Source organism: Lepidochelys kempii, chromosome 19 (assembly GCF_965140285.1).
Source record: "Lepidochelys kempii isolate rLepKem1 chromosome 19, rLepKem1.hap1, whole genome shotgun sequence".
In the NCBI taxonomy this organism is placed as follows: domain Eukaryota; kingdom Metazoa; phylum Chordata; order Testudines; family Cheloniidae; genus Lepidochelys; species Lepidochelys kempii.
The window spans coordinates 11,693,195-11,711,650 of NC_136398.1; the positions used below are offsets into that span (position 1 = coordinate 11,693,195).

The following is an 18,456-nucleotide window of genomic DNA, read 5'->3' on the forward strand; positions in this document are numbered from 1 at the left end:
GGAGACCTTGGCCTAAATGACCCCTACTCCCAATTCTGTGTGCCACTTGGCTGCTACCCTCCACCCCAGAGCTGGCTGCATGTCAGCAGCACTGTCCATATCGCGTTGGTGACGGGATTTGGGCAGAAAGGCACGAGAGGTATAACATTACAGTAAGAATGGCTAAGTCCCCAGCATGCTGGGGTTCGAAAGCACAAATACCCAGCCAACACTCTTTACACCTTTATTGCTCTAGCTGGAGATTTGCTCTCCCTTTCACCCCCACTTTTTTGGGGGGAGCAGGGACACATTCTATCTTCGAGAGAAAACAAAGCTGGCTGATCCATACGCTGTGTATGGCAGGGGACTAGCGCCACGGCCCCCTGACTGCTGGAGATAAAGGGATGAAAGCAGGCAGGCACCCAGCCCTGTCTGTGCTGAGCCTGAAGTGGGTCATAAGAGCAGGATTGAGGTGGCAGGAGCTCTGACCCTCTATCCCATCCCACCCCCGTGCTTTCTCTTCTCTATCCTGCCACTCCTCTACCTCCTTCAGCCTGTCAGCATGGGGCCCAGTGATTTCCAGTCTCGCTCGGTGAAGCTCAAAAGTCTCCCCAGTTCAGAGTGGTTAACCCCCCCAAAAGTTTGGTGCTGAAGGTAGGAGGTGGCGCTGAATAACAGCTTCCCCCCATGTGACTCCTGCTCCTCTCGGGTCAGGCGTACCGTTAAGAACAGCCTCCCTCGCCTGGAATTTTCCTTGGCCAATCCCACCTGGAATCAGGATACACAGAGGCAGCCGCCAAGAAAGGGCACAATTATTTACAACGAAGAGTAACTGCACTTCGGGGTGTGGGGTTTAAAATCAGGTTCCAGGATCAAGTGTAGCAGGGAATTAGGATCAAGTCTTCGTGTAATATCCAGTTTGCAGAAAACAAGTCACCAATGGGAAGGAGAGACCCACGAACAGGTGCAGCTAAAGCCCTGTGCATCTTCAGCTCTCATCTTCTCGGGAAGGAAAGGAGGGTCACTGGTTTTAAAACAGGAGCTCGCTGTCATTCAATGGACTTCCCCCTGAAGGGCAGGAAATCCCTCACTGGCTGGCTGGAGGATTAATACTCCAGGACTGCACCACCGAAATGCCAGCAGAGGAGGAATTAAAGGCAGTCTATCTCCCTCTGTTAGCTGTTTTTGCAGGGGGAGTTTGGTGTGTTGTGACCACACTCAGGGAAAATACCCACATGTAAAGAGAATGTCTGCCCTGATTTGGGTGAGAAGGCTCCCGCTGTTCTACTGGTTCCTCTACTGCACCCTAATTCCCAGCCACCTTCAAACCCATTACAATCCCTCTCATCCACACACCACAAAGCAGCCTGAGAGCCCGGTGAAGACAAGGGGAGCTGAGTGCTAACTCTACAGGGTATGCATACCTAGTAGATCCTCTATGGAGAACTGCCCAGGGGAGCCAGAGAGCAGCCTATAAGGCTGTGCCTATGGGTCTGGGGGAGCCCAAACAGCGTGGCAGTTGCCTGCCTGTATGGCGCCTGTTGCCCCCAACAGCCCTTTATAGTGGGGCTGAAATAAGGGGAGAACTGGTCTCTTCTCATGGTACTTCCCCCATCCCAGAGCCGAAACGCCATCTGTTAGGAGACCAGCCCTCCCAGCAGCCAGTTACACATACGTCCGTGCAAAACGCATGCCAGAAGCCAAGCACACCCCTGGCAATACTTCATCGCAGCCCAGGGACCTGGGTGTCAGCCAGCAGGACTCCACCTGCTCCGAACCCGGAGCGGGAGCATCCCCAGGGTGCTGTCAAGGGCAGAGTGGAAGGGGCTTTCGGTGCCCCCTGGTGGCTTGTGCGAGGACTGATGCCGACACAGCCCCGGAGAGCTGCCTTCCAGATCGGTTCAGGCAGAGGGGGGTAGACGGGAGTCTTCACTCCAGGAATGACAATTTGAGACACACCGGCCTGTGGATTGCCCTGGGCAGGGGACAGTAGGAAGCCTCTGCCTCCGAAAGCAAATGCTGCCTGGGATTTGGAAAGCCCCTCTCCCATGCATAACAGGGAGATTCGCCAGAGACAGGCCGCCGAGATTCAGGGATCACCCAGCTCATAAAAACAAACAGGGGTCAGCTTAACCTGGCCAATGAAAGGGACGAGCACGGGCGAGGGGGCTGGGCACCTCGGCTGCTGCTAGGCTACTTCCTGTGAGCTCGACAAACAGCACCCCAAAACCTCTGGCAGGGCAGATTTCCCCTGGGCTCTGTCATGCTCCACGCACCCACTGCTTCCTCCAGGGTGATGGACTAGAATGACCCAGCAGGTCTTTCCAGGCTAGGGTTCCAATGATCACTCCAGTCAAAATATAGACATCAAAAAAGAGGAGTCTCCTAGGGACTGGCACCCTGGCATCGCACCTTCTGGGCTTGAGGCTCGGGTACCCCTAACGCCAAACAATCCCTCCCTCTAGCCAGTGAGTGAATCCTCATTACATTCTCGGGAGCCAAAAGGGAGGGACTTTCAGCTCCTCTCTCAACAGGTTAGTTCTCTTCCCTTCCCCTCCCCCCACCCCCAGTTTCAAATTTAGATGGTCAGAGATAATCCTTTGCCGTCTGGCTGCATCGTCTCCGCGGGTGGCCCGGGTGCAAACAGGAGCGGCCTCAGCAGAACTGGAAGACAACACAGGAGGGAACAAGTGAGTGACTCCTCTCCTGCTGGGGCTAACTAAGCTTCTAGCAAAAACACCACTAAAGAGACCAGGGTCGGTTCAGGAGTGGGCTCCCGTTGCTGGAGGGTGCAGAGAGAGAGAGAGAGAGAATGAGATTCAGGAATCCAGAAGGACACTTGCTGGTGTATTTTAGGTTGGAGGGGGATGACAAACAGGCACTGAGTTCCAGACCAGTGGTTTTCAAACTTTTTTTCTGGCGACCCAGTTTAAAAAAACTGTTGATGCCGGCGACCCAAAGGAGCTGGGGATGAGGGGTTTAGGGTGTGGGAGGGGTTCAGGGTTGGGGTAGAGGATTGGGGTGCGGGGGTGAGGGCTACGGGGTGGAGCCGGGAATGAGGGAGCTCTGGGCTGGGGCAGGGGGTTAGGGTGCAGGAGGAGATCAGGGCTCTGGGCTGGGGGTGCAGGCTCTGGGCTGGGGCCAGGGATGAGGGGTTTGGGGTGCAGGAAGGGGCTCCGAGTTTGGGGGGGACTCAGGACTGGGGCAGGGGATTGGGGCGCAAGGTTGAGGCACGAGTTTACCTCGGGTGGCTCCCAGTCAGCGGCACAGCGGGGGTGCTAAGGCAGGCTTCCTGCCTGTCCTGGCACCATGGACTGCGCTGCGCCCCAGAAGCAGCCAGCGGCAGGTCCGTCTCCTAGGCAGAGGCCCGCAAGTGGCTCCACGCAGCTCTCGCCTGCAGGCACCACCCAGCTGGCAGAGCCCCGTGGCTCCCCTGCCTAGGAGCTGGACCTGGTGCTGGCCGCTTCCGGGGTGCAGCGCGGTGTCGGAACAGGACTATCCCGCCTTAGCTGGGCAGCACTGCCGACAGGACTTTTAACAGCCCCCCCGCCAGCCATGTTATAAAAGCTCCACTGCCCACCTGGGCCACAACAACTTTTTTCTGCATATAAAAGCCAGGGCCGGCGGTAGGGAGCAGTAGGCAAGGCTATTGCCTAGGGCCCCACACCACAGGGGCCCCCCGCAAAGCTAAGTTGCTCAGGCTTCGACTTCAGCCCCAGGAGGCAGGGCTCAGGGCCCCGAGCTTCAGCCTCGCATGGCAGGGCTTCGGCTTTCTGTCCTGGGCCCCAGCGAGTCTAACAGTGGCCTGGTTTGGCGGCCCCCCCTGAAACCTGTTCGCGGCCCCCACAGTGGGCCCCGGACCCCTGTTTGAGAACCACTGTTCTAGAGCACAGGGGAAGGAGACGTGGATATAACACTCTAGAGCGTGGCACCAGAGCGCTGTGTTCCAGAACACCTAATGCAGGGGGCTGAGATGTGGACACTGCATTCTAGAACGCCATGCTGGGTGTGGGTGAAATGGACACTACACTCCAGAGCAATTGCTCTGTCTCCCCCTCGAAGGAGAGCAATGAGTACAGACCTTCCAGCGGTTCCCGCACTCGTTACACAGCACGAACGTTGTCATGGGTTCATCGGCGCTACGCGTCTGGACCTATGGAGAAAACCAGTCATGCAGACTCAACGGGGAGCATGGAAGTGTCTGCTTTGATTCCTTCTAACTTCCAGGCTCTGAGGGAGTGGACATTGGGGATGGAGGAGGAAGGGAATTCTTGCAGATGGAATGAGAACCGCCCCGGACCTTCCCCAAAACTCAGTCCCCCACCAAACCACAAACCAGTTCCCATATCTGAAAAGTTCCTTTTATCTTCTCCTCCTTCCCTGTTATTTCGGATCGTGCTGCCCAAGCTGCCTCTGCTCCTCCCTGCGTCTCAGCCCCAGGCAGAAGCAGGAAGTAGTGGATATCCCACAGGAAAGTACGATCCTCCCCTAAATTCCAGCCCAGCCTTGCAGGCGCAAGAGGCCTGGATAAGGTCTTGTGCTTTGGGGTGGTACGGCTGAACCTCCAGGAGCCACCTCCCCCACAAGGAAACAGATGCAGTCCAGGGGTTGAGTGGCATGAGGGGCAATGGGCCTGACTGGAAGCCTCTGGTCTTCCGCGGGTCTCTGGGCTAATCCTCCTAAGGTTGCAGGGACATAACTCGTCACAGTAAAGTAGAATCCTGGTTGGAAGGTCCCAAATTTCTCTGGACTATCAGACGAGCAAGACTCGAAGGCAAGAAAGTCGATGGGGAAGGAGACCAGCTTGGAGACCTTTAGAGAGGGAGGTCTGGCAATGGGGATTCAGGTAAGCAGGACCCCACTGTATTTCCAGGTGGCTAAGAGCCCTTAGCTGGCTGTGGTTTGATGGCCCTTGGCATTTGCTGAACCTGCTGCAAGTCGGAGTGGGCTAGCCAAGTTCTCCACACTGACCCTGGAGTGGGTGGAACGTTCCCTGCAGGTGGGACTGGCACCAAAGCCATTGCTCTGGGCTGGAGGCCCCCTGCCCAAGGTGCCCACCTGGTTGTAAGTGCAATTCTTCTTTTTGCACTTGCCGCACTGGAAAAGGTCCGTGGTTGTGCCCCCGGTCTTCGCCATCTGATGCTCCCGGATGGCTTCTAGAGTCATGGCGTTCCTCAGCTCCTTCAGTTCATCACTCGCCATTTCCTGCAATGGGTCACAGTACCCAGGTCAGAGCTACAGAGGCCAACAGGTATTTCTACTCGCATCATTTTCTTACTCCCAGGTTCCCAGAGTCTCTGGAGGAGCTTCTCTCCAGTGCACGCACACACAGACAAGCACACGCAAACAGGTCCACCTGCCATCTCTGCATCTGAAATCAGATGGGAATCTTCTTACAATCCACCAGCAGCACGACCTCACTGAGGGCCTGTGCAAGTGTGAGACCAAGAGAGTTGGCTGGGCCGAGACCTCTCACTCCTGACACGTGACGTTCCCTGCTATCCCAGTCCTGGGTCCCCACGTCCCCTTCCCAATGCACCCCTGCTGCTGTCCCAGTCCTGCAAGCTTCCCCACAGCTCTGCCCACGTACCTCCAACCCAAGGTGCAGCCACGTGCTGCTATTCCAGCCTTGGGCTCCTCACGCACGGCTTGGCTGATGCTCCTCATTCCTGTCCTCCGGCGTCCTTGCTATTCCAGCCCTGAGCTCTGCTGATGCCCCACAACTCTGACCTGAAGCCCCCCTGCTATTCCAGCCCTGGGCTTGCCCCACAGCTCTGCCAATGCCCCTGAACCCTACCTTGCAGCCCCCAACCCCCACTATTCCGGCCTTGTGACACTCCTGGGCAGAGAAAGCAAACTACACTTGGATTTTGCAGCATGTACAATGGGGACTAGGCTATGACAATGGGCCTTGTTTCCACCGGATGTGGGATTTCCAGCCCGAGCTCCAGAGGGGGTGCTTCACATATTCTTTGGCCACCTCATCCCCACCCTGCAACTGTCCTCGATCTACATGGGGGATGCCGCGGAGCAACGTGGAAAACTCACTCACCGCTTCTGGCAGGCTGCCTCCGCCAGACTCAGTGATGCTGCGTGTGACGTGCTGCCTTGGCCTCCCTGCTCTTACGACAAGCCTACAGCACCTCCAGTGCCCCTGGGCCTGCAGCCTCCCGTGTCAGCAGCTTCCTGCCCTACTGCTAAGCTCTGCCCGATTCCCACCAGCAATCGCGCAGACGGAAATGATCTCTCACGGACCCAATTCTTCTCCGAGTCAGTCACCGGGCATCCCCCTCCCTTCACACCTCCCACCCCGTTACTCACCTCTGCAGTCATCCTAGCAATGAGGCTGGGGGAGATGGCTCCATTCAGCACATTCCTCCGCAGGTTGGGGTTCTTGGGGTCCTTCAGGTTACTGATCCTGCTTCTCACGCGGTTGCGGTACTTCATGTCGGTGCTCTTCAGCTCCTGGAAGATATGTGGCACCGTCAAGGAATAAGAGCCCAAGGATGACAGGACACCGCAGCGGTGGGTTATGAATGTACAGGTATCAGTGGATACCCTTAGAGGGGCCCATCTGGGCTTTGGGACACCCAGAGAACCAGGCCACACTCTGGGGTTTCGTGGGAACATCTTCCAAAGTTTCTACCTCCCTAGGTTTTGCTTTCAACGTTTGGATTCAAACAAACCCTAGAACTCAGGCAAAGCTCTTCAGCTTCCTGTAGCTTTGATGCCAAGCCCTGGCTGGACCCCAGGCTCTCTAGGAAACAGACCCAGAGTTGCCTTCATTAAACCTGGCCTGAGACTTGAGTTTGTATTGGAGACCAGTGATTTTGGGGCTGGCCCTGCTCCTGTTGAAATCATGAATGTTTTGCCAGCAGGATCCAGTCCTCCCTCTTCTCACTAATCTCTTTTCTATTACATGGTAGCTTCCCTGTAAGGTACAGGTGCAGGGCAGGGCAGGCCACTTAACCTCCCCTTCACCTTGCTGAAGCTGAAATGGAATGCTACACTGCATTGCACCGTTCAGCCACAAGGTGGCGATGTGCAGAACATACCTCATCTGAGCTCCAGCCCGCCGGTGCATTAATGCAGTGGTTCTCAACCAGGGGTCCGGGGCCCCCTGGAGGGCCGCAAGCAGGTTTCCGGGAGTCCGCCAAGCATGGCCAGTGTTAGACTAGCTGGGGCCCAGGGCAGAAAGCCCAAGTCTCACCGCATGGGGCTGAAGTCCGGGGCCCTGAGCCCTGCCACATGGGGCTGAAGTCCGGGGCCCTGAGCCCTGCCACATGGGGCTGAAGCCGAAACCTGAGCAATGTACCTTTGTGGGGGCCCCTGAAGCACAGGACGACTCCCACTGACTACAGTGAGAGTTCTGGGGGCACAGGAGTAACCCACTTGTGTGTGACATGCCCCCCTGTAGGTTTATGGGTCTGGCTACGCTGCAATCAGAGGCGTGAGTGCAGCATGTGTAGACAGACCCGAGCCAGCCTTGATCAAAGCTAGCTGAGTAACAACAGGAGCGAAGCCCCAGCAGCCTGGGTAGTGGCCTGGGTATGTACCTCCTGCCACATCCATGCTGCCACGGCTTCCCTCCTGCTGTTACTCGAGTGAAGCTAGCTTGGGTGAGTCTACAGGTGCTGTAGCCACCTCCCAGATGCAGTGGAGACCTACCGGGTGCCTGCTTAGAGCGCCACACAGTCACCATCAGCGGGGGCACCCGAGCTGGCTCCCCTCGTTATAAAAGAGAGGGGCCAGCTGGCAGGGTGGCAGGGCATTCTCTGCGGGGGCTCCAAGACTCTGGATCTTGCTCTGAAACAGCCTGCCTTTGGGCACACAGCAAGATTCTCCTGCTGGAGAGGGCTGAGGGTAAGCGAAGAAGGGGAGGGAAGGAGCCTGCGGAGGTGTCTGGCCGGCTGCGTCTCTGTCGAAATGATGCTGGGGTTTATCGTTTTGTTAGCGGTGCATTCGGACCTCCGGACCCCGGGACAGGCATCGGCTGTTGTTAAATTTACATCTAGCTAAATGCAGTGGGGGAGATTCTAAGTTCCAGCCCCACCAACAGGCCAAGAGGGGCAGGGCTACCCTTGGATTCAGGCTCGGTCCCCAGTAGCAAGGCAGGCAAACCGAACCACCGCCCAGCCAGCCAAAGGATATGATCTTCGATTTCAGAGGCCATCTTGTCACAGTTGACTCCAAACTGTTTGTAATCATCTAAAGCGGGGGAGAGCGAGAGAGAGGAGGGTGAACACACTTCAGAACCCAGAGAACGTGCCGAAAGGTACAACAGGCTTCATCAAAGCAGCATTCAAAGAAACCACTAATTATCGGCATAACAAGTTTGACACCGAAACCGAATTCCTTCAAATTGATTTGTATCCCCTCTGTTGATTACTGCAGGGATGCCTGCAAACCACTGGGCCATACCCACCTGTTTGTTAGTGCAGGGTCGCTTGTGAGCAGCAAACGATAAATGATTATCGTAGGCTTATTCACAAGTACCGTGCAGGTTCATTATTGGAGGGTTGCTTATGCACTCCAGGCCACGCTCACTGGTTTGTTATTGCAGGGTTGCTCTGAGAAGTGCTGACCCGCTGGCTGTGAAACAGTTGGCTTGTTTTAAACACACACAGCAAACAACACAGCGTTTGCAGTTTGCACAGAGATGTAAGAAAGGAGCCAGTAGGTTAAATTTCGGTCCTACCAGCAGTGAGGGGTGTCCCTTCAAACCCACGGCACATCGAAAGGCATGACCTGGTGGAAGCCGATTGAGTTACACCCAGGAGAAATTTGGCCGTGTGGGTTTTTTGCAATGAGCAACTAAACCAATCATCAAAACCGCCAAAGCGCCCAGCAGTGACTGGCTCCTATTCCGGTCACAATCCCAGCCCTTGTTCCTGCTCTGCCTCCACCCAGCGAAAGGGATGCCTCAAAATCAGTCCGCCCTGTGAGCTGCCCCAGGTGACGGCCCCTTCCCAACCCCAGCCCCCTCTCACCATCCATTTTCAGGGCAGCCGAGATCATCTCGACGCACTTGTCCCGGACCGAGTCTCCCGTGAGGTAGCAGGACGCCAGGAAGCAGATGGTCGGTGCGAACGTGGGGCTCGAGGGGCTGCTGGGAGTCTTGGGGGTCTCGGGTTTGGATTTGGCACTGTTGGGTCTGGAGAGAACAGACAGGCTGTCACACCAGGAAGCCACAAGACAAGGCACCTTTCTTGCTAGCCCTAACCAGAGGAGGGGCTCCCGGCACAACCCAAAGCATCTTCACCTGCAAGGGATCCCCCTGTGTGACACTTACCTCACTTCCCAGGAGCCTCTCTACCCCATACTGGCTACCTGTAGCCCCCAGGTACTGCTCCCCTCCATGCGGGCAGAGGGAGCGTCTTCAGACCTCCAAGCCCCACGGCCCCTCCATTCCATGCTGTGATGGGGCTGTCTCCACAGCACTAACCCCCCTGCAAACTCCATCCAGCCCACACTGGCCTGGGGATGTCTCCTGACTGTTCTCCCGCTCTTCTGCTCATGGACCTTGGAAAGATCCATTCATCGTGGGTATTTACCCCCACTCCCTTACAAGCTGAGCACCTCACCGTCTGGAATGTATCTGTCCTCCCTACACCTTTCTCGGATCTAGGCCTAAGTGACTTGCCCAAGGTCACATGGGCAATCTGTGGCAGACAAGGACTTGAACCTAGCTATCCTGAATCCCAAGCTACTGCTCTAAGCATTGGACCTCTGATAGTGGCTGGCCTCCAGCGTCATCTCCACGAGGCTTTCCCACCCTCCCCTACCTTTCCTCTTTGCCATCACTGGAGTTCTTCCGAGAGCCAGGGGGAGAGGCAGCTGGGTTGGAGCCTGTAGAGGGCCTCCTGGAATCAAAACAGGGAGAGGCAACAGTGCATGTGATGCCAGCAGAGAGAGCGGAGGAGCAAGGGCTGAGGTTCTTCTGGGGATCCCAGCAATAGATCTGTAACGTGCTTGGACACCACGGTGATGGGCATGGTCTAAGCACCAAGGACAGAGATGGTCAGGGATGAGATCGGCTGGTGGGATATCAAACGCTCAGAGCTAACGGCCTGCTCCAACCTCCTCCGAACGCAGCGGGTGTCTTTCCATTGACTTGCATTGGCGTTGGCTCAAGCCCTCGGTGTGCAAACGCCCAAGTGCATTGTGGGATCTGAGGTGACAGCCCTCTACGGCCAGCACGCGATGCCTTCCAAGCCCTCGGTGAAGGGCGTTTGGTCTCTTGGGGCATGTCTGCATTGTAAATAAACACCCGCAGCTGCCCCGTGTCAGCTGACTTGGACTTACAAGGCTCGGCTGCAGGGCTATAAAATTGCAGTGTAGACATCTGGGCTTGGCTTGGAGCCCAGGCTCTGGGATACTCCCCCAACACCCGGGCTCCAGCCAGAGCCCAAATGTCTGCACCGCAATCTAACAGCCCCACAGCCCCAGCCAGCTGACATGGGCGAGCTGCAGGTGTTTACATTGACACAGTATAGACATACCCCTGGGGATAATGCCCAGGGCCATTTCAGACAATGCTGAAAGAGAGGGATACAGGTCATGGACGCCCCAACTCTGCAAAGCCAGTGTGATGTTTACTGCCGCCTGCTGGCTGAGAGCCTCGCTCTGCCATGACAGACGGAGCCCCCTGGGGGAATCAGCACGTCATGACTTTCATCACGGCTTCCCTGCCTCCTCCACTTCTTTCTAGGCTTCTGCCTGGTGCCCAGCGACATGGTATCCAAGAACCTTCGAACAAGGAACCTCCATCCAGATGTCCTCTAACTCACTCTACCCACTCCAGTTCTGGAGCCACGACCTGTCCCGGCTAGGGCAGAGTGACCAGCTGGCGCACAGAGCTCCATCACGCACTGGGGACAGGCATCCCCTGCATTGGACCTCAGAATCCCACCTTCCTTCTCCTGCAATAGACCCCCCGGGAGGACAAGAAGTTCTGGAGGTAGGATAAGACGTAAAGGGCGTAATCTGCAGCAAGGGAGATTTAGTTTGGACACTAGGAAGAACTTTCTAACGGCAAGGGGAGTTAAGCTCTGTAACCGGCTTCCCGGCCAGGTTGTGGAATCCCCATCATTGGAATTATTCAAGAACAGGTTAGACAAACCCCTGTCAGGGCTGGTCTAGGTTTACTTGGCCCTGCTTCTGCGCAGGGGGCTGGACTTGATGACCTCTCGAGGTCCCTTCCAGCCCTGCCTTTGTCTGATTCTAGGGTTCTAGGAGGGAACAGGGTGAGATCCCAGCCGTTAGAGGGCTGGCTGGAGGAATGAGCCTCCCCCTTACCTTTCCACGGATGGTCTCTTCTGAGGGGAGGAAGAGGAGGAGGAAGCGGTGATGGTGGAAGATCTTGAGTCTGTAGAGTCTCTCCTGAAAGAGAAGCGGGGGAGGAAGGGCCATGTCCTAAAGTGCAGAGAACAGGGGTTCAGGAGGGAAACACCCACAGAACCAGGGGGCACACAGGGCCTGGTAATCCTTAAAGAGGGCATTTACTGGTGAACGGGGCATCCTGTCCAGGGATTGCAAGAGGGCATTAAGAGAAGGCGGGTCACTGCCATGTGGAGGAGGTGGTGGCAGATGGAAGATGCCTTGTTTTGAGCTGGGCATGCCACTCTTCCAAAGACAGAGAAGCAAAATGTGCCACAATCCAGCCACAAAACACCTACCTCTCTTTCTTGCCGTCCAAGTGCGACTTTTTCGAGGTGGCGGGAAGGGCTCTGCAGTTGCTGGTCTCCCTTCGTAGGGAAAAAACACAGAGAGGAGAGAGATTAGCTCAGCTGAGATCCTGGCACAAAGCCCCCAAGCCCTCTCTGCTGACAGCTGTGTTGGCATGACCAGCTGCCCAGGGGCATGTGCCAACTGCAGTGGCATGTCTTCCCCAGTGGAACAGGTCACCGGTCATCCACCCTCCTCCCCCGACCCAGTCAGCCTTCTGCAAACACAGCGGGTTCATCACACCACCTATTCACCCCTCTTGCAACTGGAGAATTCAAGCATAAAGGGAACCCTTATGCCAGACCCCCAGTCATTAGTGTCACCTAGCGGTTAGAGCAAAAGGCCTGTAAGTCAGGACTCCTGGGTTCTGTTCCCAGCTCTGAGGGGGAGTACGGTGTAATGGTTTGAGCGGGGGCCTGGCAGACCGAACTCCTGTGTTTCTGAAGATATAATTATTGTATTGAGACTTGTAAAGCATAAGAATAACTCAAAACATCCAAATTCATAGATATGAAGGCCAGAAGGGACCTCGTCAGACCTCCTGCGTTACATAGGCCAGAGAACCTCACCCTGTCATTTCCGCACAAGCTACAGCAGATCTTTTAGAAAGACATCCAGTCTCGACCTTGGGACTGCAGGGAATGGAAAAATCCACCTTTTCCTGCATAATTAATGAGCCAAATTCTGGCCCTCTTCCCTCCTAAGCTTAGAAGACCCTTCAAGCAACAAAAGCACCACGGTGAGTTGCACAGAATGAGAAGCCGCACCCGGAGCAGGGATCTGATCGTAGCAGCTGGCTGCTCTCTCTGTACAGAACCCAGCCCAAACCCCAGATCCGACCCTGGCTTCGGCAGAATTCTGAAACGGGATCCAGCTCCGAGCTTCCCAACTAGCTTGTGTTTCTATAACCGGCCAAACCCTAGGCCCCGTTCTGGAAGCCCTTCAGAGTTTTGCATCCGTCAAGAATCTGGCTCCAAATCTTTGTGGGTCTAGAAATACCTGACAGCGCCAGTTGCTGCTGCTGAGGCCTTTCGCCTGTTGTAATCCTGCCCTAAACTCATGGCGGTTTGGGAGGCGAGTGGCCAGGCCACGTCTGAGATATTGCCACTGGACATAACGTGGGTCGCGCGATTATCTGTCCCCACAGTGCTTTACAGAAGGCACAGCTCGGAGCAGTCTCAACAGCCCTGCTACAGGCCAAACACCGATTATAAACCCTCGGGTAACTGCTGAATTGCATCACTCACACTTGATGAATGGGTCTCAGTAACAGCACTGAGAATAGTATAGTGATGCAGCCTGCCTTCTAGGCACTGCTGCCTAGTGGCCAGAGCACTGAACTGGGACTCAGAGGACCTGGGTTCTACTCCTGGCTCTGCCACTGGCCAGCTGGGTAATCTCGGACAAGTCAGAGTGCTCGGTGCCTCAGTTTCCCCATCTTTAAAATGGTGATACTGACCTCCTTTGCAAAAGCACTTGGTGCTCTACTGAGGAAAGGTGCTAGATAAAAGAGCCAGGTTCTGTTATGCGTTCACACAGGTATAAAGGCTTGGTGTCTGCAGACCGTGTTATCAGCTCTGATGCTGGAGGACTCTGGGGTTCTATTCCCAACTCTGTCACTGACTCACTGTCGGTTTGATCTAAGACCTTGGAAGACAAGAGGAGTCATTTCCGTCCACCGCAAGCCCTGTGTGACTTTATTCGCATTGCCCCTGCCCTGTAAGTGCTGCTCCACAAATAAAGGATCTGCAGGCACATAAGCAAGTACCTGTCTGGCTTGGAGTCTGCAGAATGACTCTTTGGGGTTGCCGTGTGAGAGCCGGACTTGCTGGATTTCCTGGGGAGAGAGGGGGTTCAGGGAGAGGGGTTTCTGCTCTTCCGCACAGTTCTATTTTTAGTACATCAGATTTCCGCCCCCTCCCCCTTATTTTTGTCTTATAAACCGTCCTCAAGCCCTAGACAAGAAATGAAAAAGAAAGTGAGCTACCCCCTTCATTTCGCTGTCTTCTCCACTTTCCTTCCCCTGAAAGCTTCCCTATCTTTCAACTAAGGGCTATGTCTACACACAAACTCACTGTGTGGCAGGCTGGGGTGTGAATCTACAACACTAGCTGGCCACCATGCACTAAATGCTCCCTGGTGCGCCCTGATCTACTCTCGTTTGAAAAGCTGAGTCAAGGTCCTCGATTTCAAACACATCCAAGTCCTGGGCTGTTCAGGTGTGTGGTTTTGGTTCAGCCAAATCAATGAACTCCAAATCTAGCTCCCAGCTCTGATTTCATGCACATGATCCCCTCCCTCAACAGAAACCTTCAGTAATTTGGAGACCGCTCTCCCTTTCTCCTCACTCTCATTTTAACCTGGGTTTATTTCCTTTTGTTATGTTATTTTTTTTTAAACACACACTTCTCCCGCTTGTGCCACCATGATTTGCTGGGGGAAGGCGCACGTTTTCACGAGGATTTTTACACCACGGCTACGTTCGGGGGTAGAAACGGCTGCAGTGGCCTGAATTGGAATTGGGCGGCTCTAGCTGAAATATACAACGGCGGGTATGCCATAGGTGTCCACACCCATCAGGCTGAAAAAAAATTGCACGCCACCATGTCTTCCCCTCACCCGGATCCAAGCAATAAGGAGGATGCTGGGGAGTTTACCTGTCCTGTTTCTGATCCGATGAATGTTTCTTCAAGCCAGGAAGAGGGCCCACTGCCTTATGATTGGGAAAGTCCCTTTAAAAGAAGGGGAAAAAATGCAGCAAATTACTAACTCCTAAAGGATAAAGGGATGAGCCATTAAGAAGCTAGAGGCCAAATCCTAATTCCATTCAGTTCTGTCGCTGACTTCAGTGGGTCCAAAGGGATGACTTGCAGGAAGGCTACACCTAGCTGGAAAAAAGGGATGGATTTGTAGATGCCACATGGTGAGCAGAGAGGCAGGATGGTCCAGTGGTTAGCGTACTTGCCCATGACTTGGGAGACCTGGGTTCAATGCCTTACACTATCATAAACTTCCTGTGTGACCTTGGGGCCAGTCACTTATGCCCTAATTCCCCAAAGGTATTGAGGCACATAACTCCTATTGACATGGGCTGGGCTCCCTGGCCAGACTGTATGTCCCATAATGCACCACAGCCAGGAACTCCCCTGAAATCAATGGGAGTTAAGTGTCGCAATACCCTTGAGGATCTGGGCCTTAGGCTGCTGAGTGGACTCCCATGATGCACCACCTGCCCTCTCCAAAAGAGGAGATTGGTGCATCATGGAAGATGTAGTCTGACACATGACTATTATCTATCTTGGCCATTTATATGGCCCCCATCACAGTTGTACTGGAGCATCTCACAGTCCTTAATGTATTTTCCTTCACACCTTCCCTGGGAGGCAGGTCAGTGCGGGTTCCTCTGTTTTACAAGTGGGGACTGAAACCCAAAGAGGATCAATGGGAGTTAGGTGCCTAAATACCTTTGAGGATCCGACCCTTTGCCTCTATCTGCCTCAACAGCCTGACCAGTGATTACTCCTATGCCTTGGCTAACTGACTGATTTATTATTATCGTTGTTTCCTATCACCAGGGCATGGCTACTGCTTACCAAAACCTGACAGTCTAAGAACCTCAGGGGCCAGCTCATACCTTTCTTTGTGCTTTTCCTTGTGCTTCTCAGCGGGGCTTTTGCAGCGTTTCACTGGATGGGAATTCGCCCCTTCAGGCTGCCAGCTGGGAAAGTCGAGACTTTTTTCTTTTTTATTCTTTTGCCCTTCCAGAGCCTTCTCTCTCTTCGGGGTCCCCGAGGACTCTAAGGAGAACAGATCAGGTTGTCACCCAGACGTTGACTGAAACTAAAATGTGAGGGGGCGGGAGGGGCACTGTTATTCACCAAGCTAGTAATAATTTCATACTGGCCGGAAAAAAACAACCACCACGAGCACTTGGCTTGGGGAAATTCAATCAGTGGCCCACTTGGGCATTCAGGGCAGTGTTATCAAGGGCCAGGTTCAGATCTCCCTTCTATCAATTTTCCGCCTTTATTGCTCCACTGATTTTAGTGGCATCACTCCTGATTTACATCATTCTCAATGACAGCAGACTCCGGACCCATATGCAGCCCACAGAATCCAAGCCTCTGCTACCAGGGGACTTGGTGGCCCAGAAGATTAGTGCATTAGACTGTTATCTTTTGAGACTTGGGTCCAAATGACCGCTGGGTCCAGGCCATCGACTAGAGAAGAGGTCATTCGTTTCTGGTCAGGATTGCACTGACAGGGATTATGTAGAGTTCTGGGATTGGAATATCAAGCAGCTCAGGCTTGAGGTGCAGGGCATGGGGAACCAGGACTGGACCAGCAAAGAGAGATGCAGGTCAGGGTTGAGTTGCATGCGCTGGCAGAACTTGCATGTGGACCTACGACTTGCAACAGCATGGAGGGTTTCCATGGTGAGCAGGAGGGGCCAGTGGTCTTCGAACACAGGAGACCGGGGGTGAATTTCCTGCTCTGCCGTGGACTTCCTGTGAGATCGTGGGCACTCATGTAGCCTCTCTGTGCCTCAGCTTCCCCTCGCTAATAGCACCGGCCTGCCTCACAGGTGGAGTGTGAGGATAAAATCATTAAAGATAGGCAGCGCTTTGGGATCTACTGATGAAAAGTGTTATATAGGATATAGGCATTACTGTGATTAGTGGGTGCACGGACAGAGCTGCCCTGAAAGTCAGGACCAGGTACAGGAGTGTCACTTAAACACAACCTGCCCACTCTGCACATGGCTCTGTCCAGATCTTCTCACCAATAAGCCACCTAATGACCCTTCTGCCAAATTAAAACCAACAGCCAGGCCCATTAGCTGTTTGTATCCCAGGGAGTAAAGAGACCCTAAGGACTGTGTAGAATCAAAGGGCCTCAGAGGTTTCGGGGCCAGTTAGCATTTTACTCGTGAGGCTGAAGCAGCCTCAGGATCTCTCACCTAGCAGACGTTTCCAGTTCCTGATGAGGATTTTCGCCAGGGCCACCACCTCTTCGTCCGAGCACTGCTTCCGGACAGTGTTGACGGCCACGCCGATTCTCGTGGACTGGGAACACACATGGATGTTTGTTTATTATTAAGCAGATCAAAGAAGGAGGCAGAACAGAGAGGAAAGGTAGCCCGGTGGTTAACACACTAACCTGCTGCAGACTCCCTGTGTGATCTTGGGTAAATCACTTAACCGCTCTGTGCCTTGGTTTCCTCATCTGTACAATGGGCATAATAGAGCTGCCCTACCTCCCAAGGTGTGGTGATGAGGTGCTCAAATATTACAGCAATGGGGGCCATGTCAGTACCTTGGCTAGATGGGACAAGGACTATCTTTTTGTTTTGTGTTTGTACAGCACCTAGCGTAGTGAGACCCTGGTCCATGACTGGGGTTCTTAGGTGCGACAATAATACAAATAATAAATAAATATTAATAAATACAATTATGGATGGATAGAAACTGGTATGGCTCCTCTTCCCCCTGCTCCTCTGGTGTGGGGCCAAGGGAATACATCAGGAAAGTTCATGACAGCAGGCTCTTACAGCCCCCTGCTTTCCCAGGTGGAGGAAGGACCCAGAGAGGGGACAGGACTACAGCAAAGGACAATCACAGCTCGCTTTTGAAATCATCTCGAGAGAACAAGTGACATGGTGGGACCCTCCCTACCGCTAGCAAGAGCGGTCGTTTAGGAGCTGGTCTGATAACCTGACAGGTCCCTCGCAGTCTGACCCAACGTTTTATTTAAAAAGCCTCTTAAAGGAAATGGCTGGAGCTCAAGTGGTTTGAACGTCTCTCCCATTAGACATTGGGCAGCCCAGCTTACACATCTCATCTCTGGGTGGGTTGTCAGCCACGGGGATCGAACCTGGGACCTCTCAATAAGGCCCTGCTCCCTCAGCCCAGGCTGTAGCAGGCTTGGCAAGCTCTAGCTGGCCTAGCCACAACAGGAGGGGGGCAAAGAGCCACACCAAGTGCTTGTAACATACTTTGAATTCCATGTTACCTCCCCCGTGTACTGCCCCTTCTTCAGATCCAAGTAACCCATTATATGCTGGAGTTATGCGCCTCCCTCTCTTCCACCCACTCCCCCTCACCTGCAGCAGCTCGATGGTCATAGTGTAGCCGTTCAGTTCTTTCAGCAGATCAAGAGCTCCGTCCTAGGTCAAACAGAAGCTGCAGTGAGCCCTGAAACACCAGCGTGGACAACCACCCCCTGGAAACAGCCTTTGCATCGCAGGGTGCCGAAGGGGTGATGGGAACAGAGGCATCATGTCCAAAACCCTGTTCTAAACTGCCCTCCCTTGGCCAAACTGTGCCCCGCAGCGACACCCCTGCCGCTTCACGGAGAGCAGAACTGGTGCAACGGAGAGAAGAATGCATTACTTGATCACCGGAGCACCCACAGGTGCTGACTGAGATCTGGGCGCTGCACAGACACGGAGCGAGAGACAACCCCAAAGAGCGCAGAGAAGCCAGAAAAAAGGGTGGGAGAAAGAAAGGTCCCAAAGGTGCTGATATAGCCCAGTCACTACGTTAAACGGACTTAAATAAGGTTCCGGGCTTGGTTTGCCAAGACCTTCGCCTGCTTAGTGCCATGGCAAACGAGCCATTCAAAATCCTTGGAACTTTCTGGTAAAGATGCCCAAAAGAAGGAAAAACCGTTAAAGCACTGGAAACAGCCAGTATTAAATAAGGGCTTCCATTTTAACAGCATCCCTTGTTCCCTTTCCCGTGAGCTGGA

The 18,456-nt window shown here is 54.2% G+C and overlaps 1 protein-coding gene across 4 annotated transcripts in view; it reads right to left on the reverse strand.

The window, feature by feature from the left end:
* Nucleotides 1-209: 209 nt before the first annotated feature.
* The window catches only part of TCEA3 (transcription elongation factor A3), a 30,095-nt gene continuing 11,848 nt past the window's right edge, over nt 210-18,456 (reverse strand). Inside the window, exons 2-15 of one of the 4 annotated variants that reach the window (XM_073317924.2) lie at nt 17,810-17,872; nt 16,667-16,772; nt 15,341-15,503; nt 14,364-14,438; nt 13,475-13,543; nt 11,658-11,726; nt 11,278-11,361; nt 9,765-9,842; nt 8,970-9,133; nt 8,126-8,187; nt 6,301-6,450; nt 5,038-5,184; nt 4,061-4,132; nt 210-2,643 (exon numbers count right to left, since the gene is read on the reverse strand). In XM_073317924.2, coding sequence (XP_073174025.1) covers nt 2,635-2,643; nt 4,061-4,132; nt 5,038-5,184; nt 6,301-6,450; nt 8,126-8,187; nt 8,970-9,133; nt 9,765-9,842; nt 11,278-11,361; nt 11,658-11,726; nt 13,475-13,543; nt 14,364-14,438; nt 15,341-15,503; nt 16,667-16,772; nt 17,810-17,872 — 1,311 coding nt within the window. In that variant the 3' untranslated portion in view covers nt 210-2,634. Of the gene's footprint in view, nt 2,644-4,060; nt 4,133-5,037; nt 5,185-6,300; nt 6,451-8,125; nt 8,188-8,969; nt 9,134-9,764; nt 9,843-11,277; nt 11,395-11,657; nt 11,727-13,474; nt 13,544-14,363; nt 14,439-15,340; nt 15,504-16,666; nt 16,773-17,809; nt 17,873-18,456 lie in introns of all 4 variants that reach the window. The other 3 variants (XM_073317923.2, XM_073317927.2, XM_073317926.2) reach the window with 3 other exon arrangements.